The 13,029-nt window shown below is 45.8% G+C and overlaps 1 protein-coding gene and 1 non-coding gene across 3 annotated transcripts in view; both read left to right on the top strand.

Annotated features, from left to right (window-relative positions):
- Window positions 1-12,825, top strand: part of SNX1 (sorting nexin 1) — a 42,195-nt gene extending 29,370 nt beyond the window's left edge. Inside the window, exons 9-15 of one of the 2 annotated variants that reach the window (XM_030317950.1) lie at window positions 1,809-1,922; window positions 2,109-2,202; window positions 3,434-3,639; window positions 6,878-7,021; window positions 7,594-7,674; window positions 8,151-8,222; window positions 9,279-12,825. In XM_030317950.1, coding sequence (XP_030173810.1) covers window positions 1,809-1,922; window positions 2,109-2,202; window positions 3,434-3,639; window positions 6,878-7,021; window positions 7,594-7,674; window positions 8,151-8,222; window positions 9,279-9,365 — 798 coding nt within the window. In that variant the 3' untranslated portion in view covers window positions 9,366-12,825. Of the gene's footprint in view, window positions 1-1,808; window positions 1,923-2,108; window positions 2,203-3,433; window positions 3,640-6,877; window positions 7,022-7,593; window positions 7,675-8,150; window positions 8,223-8,809; window positions 9,243-9,278 lie in introns of those variants that run through there. The other variant, XM_030317949.1, reaches the window with a different exon arrangement.
- Window positions 12,665-12,825, top strand: LOC115517483. Its single transcript, XR_003969929.1, has one exon. It is a non-coding gene; the product is annotated as a U1 spliceosomal RNA (small nuclear RNA).
- Window positions 12,826-13,029: the final 204 nt, after the last annotated feature.

The raw sequence follows: 13,029 nt of genomic DNA, 5'->3' as shown, positions 1-13,029 counted from the left end.
ATATTATAAGAATTACATGGGACTCCTGGCTGGCTCACTTGGTGGATCATGTGACTCTTGATCTGAGGGGTCGTGAGTTTGAGCCCCATGTCAGGTGTAGAGCTTACTTAAAAAAAATAATAATAATAGTAAGTGAAACTTGGTGCACCTGGGTAGCTCAGTTGGTTAAGCATCCAACTCTTGATATTGGCTTAGGTCACGATCTCATGGTTGGTGGGATCAAGCCCCACATGGGGCTCTGTGCTGACATCATGGAGCCTACTTAGGATTCTCCCTCTCTCTCTGCCCCTCCCTCCCTCTCTCTCTCTGAAAATAAATAAACTTAAAAAATGAAATAAAATGTGAAACTTGAAACAGCAGGTATATAGAGCTATAGGAACATGTTAGTCAGTAAAGATCAAAAGCAATACTGGAATCAAACGATGTTGTATCCCATATGAAAGAAAAGTAGAAGGAAATAAGTGACAGGATAGGACTATCATTTTGTATTTATTTTTTCATTTTGTTTTTACTTTTATTTTTTTAACTATTTTTTTAAGTTTTTATTTATTTATTTTGAGAGAAAGACAGAGCAAGCGAGAGAAGGGTAGAGAGAGGGAGAGAGACAATCCTAAGCAGGCTTCACACCATCAACGTAAAGCCCTATGCAGGGCTTAAACTTAGGAACCATGAGGTCATGACCTGAGCCGAAACCAAAAGTCAGGTACTTAACTGACTGAGCCACCCAGGTGCCCCCGTGTTTTTACTTGTTAATTTTTACTTAATTTGCATACAGTGTGAATTATGTTAATGAAGAAAATGGTACTAGCTATATGTGGTTTTTCCCCCCCAAATGAAATTTTTTAATTAAAATTTCTTTACTTAGTGGTTAAATCTTTTCATTCCTCCTCTGGGGTTCCTGTATCCATTTTTCCCTTTTACCCCCTCATCCCTCCCTCATACCCCTAAAACAGGGTTTATTGACAACAGCACTATTGACACTTTGGGCTGGATCATTCTTTGTTGTAGAGAGCTGCCTTGTGTGTTGTAAGTTTAGTAGCATCCCTGGCCTCTATCCACCAGATGCCAGTAGCATCTCCACCCCAGTTTTAACAACCAGAATTATCTACAGACACGGCCAAATGTCCCCTACGTATCAAAATGGCCCCAAGTTGAGAATTACTTGACTAACCGTCCTGAGCACTAAAATCTAATTTTTCACTGTCGTATAATATATTTACTGTAGATTCTTTAGCATTCCTTTCATACTTTAGGAAAGAAGTGGTAAGACTGAACCAACCAAATTGTTTCTAAATGTTTGGCATGGTTGGCTTAACAAGATCATCCCTAAAAGTAACCCCAATCTGAGTAAATAATGCTCCTGTCCTTAGACCTTTGTTCAAATGGAATCACAGCACAACTTTAGAGCCTCTCAAGACCTTAAGTCCAGCTGTGTGTAGAGTATGCTTATCCAAAGGATCTCGTAACTTTTAACAAAAGCATGTTTGGTATTTAAGCAGTTCATGCCTGGGATAGCAGACCATCTCAACATGAGGTCACCTGGCTACATAACAATCTTACTGTATTTTCTTTCTGTACCCTATCTCAAAATGAAAATTTTGTTATTATGTTAAACATAGTCCTTTGATTTTTTTTTCTTTCTATATGTGCTAGTTACAGATGTGTCTAACTGCCTTTGAAAACAACAGTCTACATTTCAAATAATTGTTTGGCAAGTTTTGGGCATGTCATCTGATGGATACTAATTCTTCTGAACCTAAAATAGGGGCAGAAGATAACTTGCCATCCCCGCCTTCTTGGTCTTGTAGCTGCCACGCGCCGTGGGTACCCAGACATTGAGTGGCGCTGGTCTCCTCAAGATGTTCAACAAAGCCACGGACGCAGTCAGCAAAATGACCATCAAGATGAATGAATCAGACATTGTGAGTAGCCCTGTGCCTCTCGGCTTCCCCTGCCCCCTCAGTCTTATGGGTCAGAAGCCCTGAGAAATCCTGACATTTCTCAGATTAGAGACTTATCTTTTAAGGTAATTCAGTCCCTTAAGGAAACCCTGTGCTGTATGCCTATAGGATTCCCCTCCATTAAAGATCTGGACTTGTGTGTTTCAGTGGTTTGAGGAGAAGCTCCAAGAAGTAGAGTGTGAAGAGCAGCGCTTACGGAAGCTGCATGCTGTTGTAGAAACTCTGGTGAACCATAGAAAAGGTAACAACCTCGGAAATGCACTCGGAGCTGGAGATGTCTCCAGTGAGCTATAGGTGGGAGGGCATGCTGTTCCCAACCCTGTCAGCCATTCAAGTTGAAATTCTCAGCCCACCTGGTCCTTGATGTTCTCATCAAAAAGATACGCCCTGCACCTCCTGGCAGGAAACATGACTCAGCCACTGTGAGCATTGTGCCTTCTAGCTGGGAGGGGTGCAGGGGAACTGCCTCACATACAGCTTCACGTGGGACATGGACTTTAGTTGGTATGATTTGAATTGGTGGCTTATATCCAAAGTGATGTCACATACTTTAGCTACATGGTCAAATAGACAATATGTAAATTCAGGGAAACCATATATGTCTCCTAACCTTTCTTCACCTTTCTTTGGTGAGATTTGTCTAAGAGCTAGTAAAATTTGCCAAGTTTGAATGCTTTCCTTCTCTGCCTTAAACATGGTAATAATTAGGGGTACCTAGGTGGCTCAGTCATTTAAGCATCCAACTCTTGATTTCAGCTCAGGTCTTGATCTCAGGGTGATAAGTTCAAGCCTGATATTGGGCTCCACACTGGGCATGAATCTTACTTAAATAAACAAACAAACATGGTAATAAACAGAAATCAAAACAAGCAGAAAACTGTTAAAATGAAGCCATTGTGAGCATTGGCAAAATAAGGCCCAGCCCATGGGCCACACCTAGCCCTAGGCCTGTTGCTGTGAGCTAGGAATGACTTTTACATTTTTAAAGGGATGAGTGAAAAAAGAAAGTGAGGCCGTTATGTGATCCATAGGCTTAAATCATCTAGCCCTTCCTAGAAAAAAAGTTTGTCCTGCTTTAGGACATGTAAGACTATGCAGTGTGCACGTACATTCACTCTCGTGCAAATAGACTAACAATGAGCTTTAACATAAAAATTAGAATCATTCCTTTGGCCTGTTTGTATTAACTGGCCCCTAGTTCTCCAGGAATATTGAAGCTGCTGCTTCCAAGTAGGCTAGGCCTTAACTTGGTGAAACTTAGAACAGAAGATGTCTCTCCCTGCTCGTGTGACCACACTGCATTCCCCTCACTTTTCTAAGTACAGTTGGCTGTGGTGTAAGTGACTCGGTTGCAGAGCCCACAGTTGTTAGATATGCAGAAGGCAGCATTTCTAAGGCATGCCATGCAATGCCAGCTGACTTGTCCCTTTTCGTTTTGAGATAAGAGGCCTCTGCTGTCTTCCTCCTTCCAGAGCTCGCACTGAACACAGCCCAGTTTGCAAAGAGTCTAGCCATGCTTGGGAGCTCTGAGGACAACACAGCACTGTCACGGGCACTCTCCCAGCTGGCTGAGGTGGAAGAAAAAATTGAGCAGCTTCACCAGGAACAGGCCAACAATGACTTCTTCCTTCTTGCTGAGCTCCTGAGTGACTACATTCGTCTCCTGGCCATAGTCCGTGTAAGCTTCTGTTTGCTTTCCTCTTTTTCCTCCCCTTTATTTAATTTGCCTTTGTTTTCCTTTTCCCCTTCCCAAGAAATTTTCATCCATTATAGCTGAAAGTAGGTGTAACTTTTTTCTACTCTCAAGAGAGAAGGTATCTTGTGAACCAAAAAATCCATTTTAACTTTTAGCTAGTTATCACTATGCCATTTTTTTTTTAAATTTTTTTTTTCTTCAACGTTTATTTATTTTTGGGACAGAGAGAGACAGAGCATGAACGGGGGAGGGGCAGAGAGAGAGGGAGACACAGAATCGGAAACAGGCTCCAGGCTCTGAGCCATCAGCCCAGAGCCTGACGCGGGGCTCGAACTCACGGACCGCGAGATCGTGACCTGGCTGAAGTCGGACGCCCAACCGACTGCGCCACCCAGGCGCCCCATCACTATGCCATTTTTGAGGCCTTATAGCCAGTTTTTAAAATGCATTTGGAGAAAAGACTACTCTTGAATTTTCAGGTAGGCCCCTCCTTATTGCTACAGCTGCACACAGTCCTCTATGCTCCTTTCTTCAAATGAGGCTTATTACAGATCTGCTGTCTTGGCCCCCTGGAGCAATGACTCCTCAGTTCTTTGGTCTTTGCCTCCTTAACAGTAAGCGGCGGCTTTGCCTTTCGTAAGAGCTCTTACTGGCTTCCACTTGTCCCTCTAATGTGGGCAGTCAGGTAACTACACGGAATCGTCTTGGCATTGCATGGAGGAGTGTGGCCACAGGGCTGAAAGAGCTTGTCACCAGCGTCCTTTGTGTGCTGTGCCGACCACACTGATAACAACACTGCAGCCTACCTCTCAGATCTAGCACCTCACCTCTTCTCCTGGTAACTGGGGCAGCCTGGTTTCCCATGACCTTTTAGAGCAGCCGAGGCAGCTTCATTGGGCAGTGATACTAGCTCTCGCATGGTCTCCCTGAGACAGAGGAAAGAGCCAAGAGGGATCCTGGTGCCTGCCTTATAAGGGACTGAATCTGCCCCTTCTCCAGCTTGGGACCAGGATGAGCCTCTGAGTTGGAACAGAGCCACACTCACTCCCCATCCCCAGCATCTCCCCGACCAGGGAGCCCCTGTGTTGTCAAGAACCAAGCTGCTCCCAGGGCTCTCATTTCCTCTGTGGCAGAGTTGCTCAATAAAGCCTGTGAGGTTGCTCATTGTCTCCCTCAGCCGTTTGGTTTGCTGCTAACTCCAGAGTGATAAGAGGCTGGAAAAATAACCTGCTTTGGAATTTGTAGAACTGCTCAGACTATGAAGAATGGAGCACTACCTTAGGGAAGGGCCCTCTCTGGGAAAGTTTCAGAGGGGGGCATCGTTTGCAGCCTCAGGAGAGCATAGCTCTTGGATGTGACCTCCCAGGCATGAGAGAGGCCCAGCCTAGAGCTCCATGTAGGGACTGAGGCAACATGCTTGAGTGCAGAACTGCAAGCTGGGCTTTTCTTAGAGACCCTTAACCTGCCCTCTTCATAATCGTGAGAGGGTGATGGGCTGGGGAGATGAGCAGATATTTGTTTTATGCTCTTCCCTGAACCTGGAACTGTACCACCCTTAGCCCAGAGGGTTAGGCTTGAGTCTTACAAGGTTACCCTTTACCTATACTTTGACATTGAGAGCTGCTTAGAAATTGCAAGTGAACAGCAGTGACAGTCAACGCTGGGGAAGGTGAATTTGGTGGCATTTCACTCCCTAAGGTTCAAACTTTGGCAAAGGCCTGCCCTAAGGAGACCTAGAAAACATCCAGAAAACTTCTGCAGAGAGCAAATTGGAGCAGGGCTGGGAGGCTGACCCCAGGTACAGATCTCTCATCCAGGCTGCCTCTTGAAGCTACTAAGCCAGTGGGGGTGGTGGATGGCTTGGTTACGCCAATAACTGTCCTCTGGAAATGTGATCGAGGGACTAGAAACGGTGAGGGGATGGGGTGCCTGGCTGGCTCAGTCGGTAGAGCATGCAACTCTTGATTTCAGGGCTATGGGTTCGAGCCCCACGACGGGTATAGAGATTACTTAAAATAAAAATCTTTAGGGGTGCCTGGGTGGTTCAGTCAGTTAAGCACCTGATTTTTTATATCAGCTCAGGTCTTGATCTCAGGGTCATGAGTTCAAGCCTCACATTGGGCTCCACGCTGGAGGTGGAGCCTACTTAAAAATGATAATAAAATTAAAAATAAAATAAATAAAAATAAAATTCTTAAAAAAGAGAAAAGAACTGGAAACTGGGAAAACCAGCAAGTGGACGTTGGGGAGCTTCTTGGGGGCCTTGATTTATCAGTTGAACGTATGGATGGGATGGAAGCCGTGTGTGTCCCCATGGTAACTTCAAGTATTTAGTTAAAGACTTGTTAAGCTAATCCTGTATACTATTTGGGTGTTAATTTAAAGGTTGCTTCCTGGGGCGCCTCGGTGGCGCAGTCGGTTAAGCGTCCGACTTCAGCCAGGTCACGATCTCGCGGTCTGTGAGTTCGAGCCCCGCGTCGGGCTCTGGGCTGATGGCTCAGAGCCTGGAGCCTGTTTCCGATTCTGTGTCTCCTTCTCTCTCTGCCCCTCCCCCGTTCATGCTCTGTCTCTCTCTGTCCCAAAAATAAATAAACGTTGAAAAAAAAAAAATTAAAAAAAAAAAAAAAAAAGGTTGCTTCCTTAGGTTGGCTTCCCTGGTATATCTCCCAGACTAAGCTAGGTCTCCAAGTTTGTTATTTTGAGATAGATCTTCTGCTTGTTTACTCTGTACTCTGCATACTTGTAATTATTTATTTGCAATTATTAATATATGTCAACCTCTAACAAGCTCCATAAAAGTAGAACCACGTGTTTCATTCCCCACTGTATTCTTAGTTCCTGGCACATGGCAGGCAGGAGATCAGGAAAAGTATGTAGACCCAGAGACTAATCTGAGGGAGGCAGTTCAGAAGCCATAGAACTGGGCACTGGCATCAGGCCACCTGCTGTGCTCCCAGCCATCCAACCTTGGAAGTAGCATGAAGCAGCATGGCACCGCCCCACTGGAGGCTTGGAGAGGAGTCTTACCCAAGCTTGTGCTTTTTGATGTGAAGCTTCCAGCTGGGCACTAACACACGGCTGCAGAACCTGCCCTTGGTCAGTCCTTCTCTAGCACAGCTGCTGGGAGAGAGTCCCCCTGCCCCCCAAGCCCTACCCCAGGCAGAGCCAGGGAAGCTCCTGAAGGGCTGGTTGTGCTCTTCCCCAACCCCCACCCGCACAGGCTGCCTTCGACCAGCGTATGAAGACGTGGCAGCGCTGGCAGGATGCTCAGGCGACGCTGCAGAAGAAGCGGGAGGCTGAGGCTCGGCTGCTTTGGGCCAACAAGCCTGACAAATTGCAGCAGGCCAAGGACGAGATCTTAGAGGTGAGGCACACAGGGCAGACTGGCTCCTGAATGAGCCCGGGTCCCATCCCACCCAGATGCTTGAAACCCCACAGCAGGCGAGAGAGCCGATTGAGTCTAAAGGACTGTGGCTGCTGGGGAAGCCTCTGAGAATGAGTCCAGGCTTGCTTTGAGGCCTGGCCCTTTTCCTCTCTTCCCATTCCACCCAGACTTAACAAATCAGATTCTCTGCAGGAGGGGTCCTGGGTGGGTCTGTGAAAAACTCCCAAGGCGATTCAGTATGGCAACAACTGAATTCAGTTCTCTGGAACTCCCAGCCTTTGTGGTGGGTACCTGAACCAGGGGCTTTGGGGTGCCAGAACTTTGAGACCAAGCCTGGCCTGGAGTACACAGCATCTCTTTTCCAGCCAGATGGCCTTCACCTAGACTTAGACTTACACACTGAATGTCCATATGGTTTCTAATCTTACCCAGAGGGGCAAACAGACATAATGACCAACTGAGGTCTCACATGTAGAATTGCTGTCCAAAGGTAAAGACTCAGTAATGATACCATAATATTAAGTGATCCTTTCTGTTCCCTTTCTTCCCAGTGGGAGTCTCGGGTGACTCAGTATGAAAGGGACTTTGAAAGGATTTCAACTGTGGTCCGAAAAGAAGTGATACGGTTTGAGGTGAGATAGAATATCCTACTTCTCACAAGTGTGCAGTGCCTTGTTTAGTGGTGGTGTTGGTTTTGTTCAAGTCTATTGAGTAGGGAGACCGATGAAAGTGCCGGTGACCTGGTAGTTGTGAACAGACGTGGCCGTGTGTGTGTGTGTTCATGTGTATGTTCACATTTATGTTCTGAGGCAGAGTGGCTGTCCTACACTTGTTGCTGGACCAGAGAAGTTAAAGCTTGCAACTTTCCTGTGTCCTCTGGTTCCCTTTTCTTTCTCCTGTCTTCCTCCACCTCCCATCCCCTGCCCACCATGCAAGAAAGCCTTGCAAGTCCTTGGCAGAAGCCATTTGGCTGGAAATTATAGCTATTCCAGCTGCTAGCTATAGTTTCTGGGGCTGTGTTTGGCCTTGGTCAGCAATAAACTCCATCCCATCAAGAGGGGTAGGAGCAATTGTCTGGATGATCAGTCTAGAATCCTGTCTCCTATAGAAAGAAAAATCCAAGGACTTTAAAAACCACGTGATCAAGTACCTTGAGACACTCCTGTATTCACAGCAGCAGGTATGTAAGTTATGCATGACTTTCATTCTCTATGCCTCCTCCAGAGGCCAGCTGCCTACCTGGGGCTTTGGTGATGGGATGGGCTGGGCTGGCTGTATTGCTCTAACATGGAGAATCTAATAGGGTCTTTTGCCAAGCAGGATATTGTAGCCCTAATCCTACAATAAGTTAGTTTTTAAGGACAAACCCTACCTCTCCCTGTAACCCCCCATGGTACCACCTAACCCTCTTAAGGCTGAGACCCAATCATTGTATTGAACAGTGGATCCCATTGTGAGGAGCTAACTGAGCTGGGCAAAGCTGTAGCCCCCACAGGGATACTGCCTCCAGGGCAGAAGCAGGACTGTCTTTAGAGATTTCCCTTGTACTTGATGCTTCCTCTGAAGAGGGGTAAGATTGGCTGCCTGGCCAATCTGTCCCAGGGTCCACTCTCAGCCTAGCCATTTCCTCAGCTTGGCCTCAGCTCTGGCCTCCCTTTGGGTGGCTGAGACCACGGGGGAGTGCGTGGCACTGTGCTTGCTCCCCTCCCAGGCTCAGTCTCTGCCACTAGGTGGGGGCACTTGCTTATTGTCCCCACTTCTTTGCAGCTGGCAAAGTACTGGGAAGCCTTCCTTCCTGAGGCAAAGGCCATCTCCTAATGGACCAAGGACACCAGAGCCCACCTGCCTGACGCTGCCTTTTTATACACTGTTCTCCACCTCCGCCGGACTCCAGTGATGCATCCTGCCTAGCCTGGACTTTATCCCTTCTTCCCTGCCCCCACGACCAACCTGTGCCCATTCTAACCATTATTTCATTTAGCTTCCATATATATTTTCTTACCTGAGAGAATAGTTTCTTGCTTTAAGCAAAAGACCTACACTAGGTGGCGGAGTTAGGGGATAGGGGTGGAGTATTGATATAAATATATAAATACAAATGTATATTTTTCAGGATGTGGTTAGGAACTGGGAATAACGTTTTCTGTTACTCCTGATGGTGCCATGAAAAGATTATGTAATAAAATATTTTAAAATCAGGTCACGTGACTCGAAATGGTGGTGCTTTTTGCTTTAGGCTGGGGAGCAGTTGGGAAACAGGTCCAGAATACTCCAAACAAAGAAGTTGCCCAGGTATAGTAAGTTTCTCTCCACAGGAGTTTAAGCTTTTGCTGCTGCTTCCCTATGGGACTAGAATTTCTTTTTTTCTATCTACCTCTGCTACGTACTCTGAGGGTCTCTTAACCTGTTTAATTCTTATTCCTACTTTTTTAGGGAAGGAGTTGTAAAGACATCTCTTATAGTAAGAGGGACAATGGATTCTCCTGCGAAGGAGGCAGACTTTCTTTTATTCCTACCCTGTTTCCCTTAGCTGCCCAGGGCTCTCTCAGTCTTGCCCTCTGATAGCAGACTTCTGTTCTGAACTTCTTTCTGCCAAGTCCCCAGTAGACCGATTCCTGTTAAAAGTGTAAAGAGCTGATAAGGACTTAACACTTTATCTCCGTTGAGAACAGAGCCAGCACTCTGCCTCTAGATCAGGTCATCCAAGAGTTCCTAAACTTTTTGAGGTTCCAAGAAGCTTTACTCTCTGTGCCCAGGAGGTAGCATGCCAACAACAGGGCCCGAGTGTTGTCAGCTTAGGCCAAGGGCGTTCAAAGGGGTCTCTGTCCTGGCCTGGCCAGGGAGACTGGAGTCTCACATGCGCTGTTGCTGGGCTTCCCCTCAGCTGTGTCCACAGCTGCTTAAGCTGGCTGATCAGAGTGGTCTGTGAAGCTGCTCTGTGGGGCAGGGTTGGCAGATTGCCTGCCATGGAACCTCGCCACTCCTGTCCGCCACCCCCCAGCCCCAGAGACGCCCCTTTCTGTGGGCATTCCAGGCCTGCTCTGTTAGTTCTCTTGGGTGGGTGGTTAAGGTTTGGGGAGGGACAGCCTGAGGCAAGAGAATGCAGTAAACAGCACTGATTTCCAGTGCACCAGCCTGGTGGGGGCAGGGATCCAGGGTGGGGGTGCAGTGCTGGCAAGTATTTTTTTCAACAGTTGGGTGTTTTGTTTTGTTTTGTTTTGTTTTAGAAAAAATCACTCAGTCTCTCCCTATCCCCCAATATCTTTATTAACACTCTTGATTTTTTTCCTTCCAGTCTTGCGTTTGCTTTTGCACAGTTGTAATAATACCCACGTGAAATATTTTGTATCCTTTTATCATTCAGCACTATATATTTTGTAAGCATTTCTTCTTTATTGTTACATATCTTCACAAACTTTATTTAGAAGGCTATGTAATTTTAAGGCTTCCACAGAGTGCTTGTACCATAATTCTGACTCATCCCTTGTTGTTGGATTCTTGGTTGTTTGGTAAATTTTAAATTTTAATATAATTTAAATCTTCTAGGAAAGTTACAGGGTATCACGAAGAATTCCCATCTAGCCTCTACCCATATTTACCAAGTGTTTGCATTTTACCTTATTTGCTTTATGATTTATTATCTATATTTACATATTGTATTTTCTGAAGCATTTGAGAGTAAATTGCAGACATTGTGCCCCTTTACCCCCAGATCTTTAGTATACGTTTCCTTAAGAACAAGGACATCTCTCATAATTTAAAACCATAAGTATGTTTATCAAAATCAGGAAGTTTGACAGTAAACTAATACTGTTACGTAACCCATGGTCCATATTTAAATGTTGTCAGTTATCCCAGTAGTGTCCTTTATAGCTATTCCCTTTTTCCTGGTTCAGGATCATGTGTTACCTTTAGTTGTAACGTGCGATCACTTGTGTCTCTCTTAATCCAGAAGAGTTTCTCAGCCTTTCTTTGCCTTTCATTACCTTGGCATTTTTGAAGAATATAGGCCAGGTATTCTGTAGAATATCTCTTGACTTGGATTGGCCTCACGGTTCCGTGTGACTATATTAGGGTTTTGCAATTAGGCAGGAACATCACAGAAGTGATGCGTCCTCAGAGCATTTTAAGTTGGCACATGATGTCGGTCCCGTTAATGCTGAAGTTAACTCTGATCACTTGATTACTATTTTCCCCTTTGTAATTGACAAGAATTTTGTGGGGAGGTACTTTGAGATCATGTAAATACTTTGTTCCTTCTCCAGTGTGCTTTTCTGGCTCCATAATCTACATTTACTGGTTGGCATTCTACTAAAGAAAAATATCCTTTCTCTCTACTTAATAATCTACTTGTTTATCAGTATGCATGAATGGATTCCTGTTTTACTCAAAGTGCATTGCAAGCCCTTGCTTTGATTTACTTTGATTCTCAAATCATCCCAGATGATTTTTTTAACCTGTCCCCTTCATTTTTTTTTTTTTAACACTTTTCTTACTTTCTGGCATAATAAAATGTTTCAGGCCTCTCCTATATCTTCCTTGCCCCAGCTCTGGAATCAGCCATTTCTCCACAGAGTCCTGATTTCTTTTAATGGAGAATTAAATATATATAGAAACCAAGATCTGCGTGCTGAGCGTGCTCGTTGCTCCTGCGGTGTCATTGCTTCTAGGCTTTTGGCAGAGCAGGAAAGTAATGAAAGACAAAGATATATAGCAGTAGCGAGAGAGAGAGATGACATAAAGAATTAGATATTAGAAAGCATGAATTCACACAGATCCTTACCGTCTAACCCCATTGGGTTTATCTAAGTCTTCTCCCTTTTCCATACTTGTAACTCTTCTCCAAAGAAACTTAATTGTAAAACTTTATCCTTGCTTTGTTATATTCCATCCTGTGATCATCTTGATGCAAGTCTATTATTTCCTTGGGATGGACTGTGGTTTCAGAACTTCCTCCTTAGCATCTGGCACTGGAGGCTGACAGGCCTGTGCATTTCTGTACAGAGCTTGCACACATGGAAACTGAGAAAGCAAACAGGTTAAGGGTACTGAGCCCAAGGCCTGCACAGTGGTACAAAAGATAGAGTCATTCTACCTGGGGCCTCAGGAAGAAGACGTTTGTAGAGAAGAGGATGCTTGAACTGTGGCTTAAAGGTGAAGAGGCGTTTGCCCCTTCTGCTGGGCCCATTCTACCTCCCTGTCTCTTGACAGTGGGAGGTAGGCATCTAGGAAAATGTAGGTGGCTTGGTATGGTGTGGGTCAAGTCATTGGGCAGCCCACAGAGAGTGACAAATAGGAACCAGATCACACTGCTTGATACAACTTGTGAAACACTTGGCACAATTACCCAGAAGGGTGGGGACCCACTGAAGGGACTCAAGCAGGGAATAACATGTTCACATTTGTGATTTAGATGCATCAGACTGGAGGCAAGGAGAGCAGCCATGTTCATCCCAGCCAGCCAGATTGCTGAGGAGGACAGAAGGGATGGTCTCTTGGAGAGGCTCAGAAGGTGGACGTGGAACCACCGGACACCTGGTCACTGATCTGATGAGAGGCCTGAGGGATGAGCTAGCCTGACTTGCAGGTTTCTGGCTGGAATTTCGGGATAGACAGTGAAGAATACTTAGCAGGGAAGATACCATGATCATGAAGGTGGTTTCCCCCAGGGCGAGGCTTATCCATTGCACTCTGGATGTGCTGACCCCTGCGATTTCCCCAAAAGTGGGGAACTCGACTGCATAATTTGTGGTAGTGGGGGACTGCGTTCATGCTTCCCCCTGGGAGGGGGCGGTGGGGGAAGGATAGACAGTGAAGGGAGCCCTAATGACACAGGCAACACAAGGCCAAGTAGGTTTGGAGCAGATGGGAGCAGAAGCCGTCAGTGCTGCCTGTGTCATGTAGCATAAGAGGCTCCTCTGAATGGGAAGGGAGGCCCATGCTGAGAGGTGGGAGAGAAACCTAGTGAAAGGAGGCTTTGTTTTATT

Source organism: Lynx canadensis, chromosome B3 (genome assembly GCF_007474595.2).
Source record: "Lynx canadensis isolate LIC74 chromosome B3, mLynCan4.pri.v2, whole genome shotgun sequence".
Taxonomy (NCBI): Eukaryota; Metazoa; Chordata; class Mammalia; order Carnivora; family Felidae; genus Lynx; species Lynx canadensis.
Note: the sequence above shows the minus strand (reverse complement) of the source record. Positions and strands in the feature narration are given on the sequence as shown.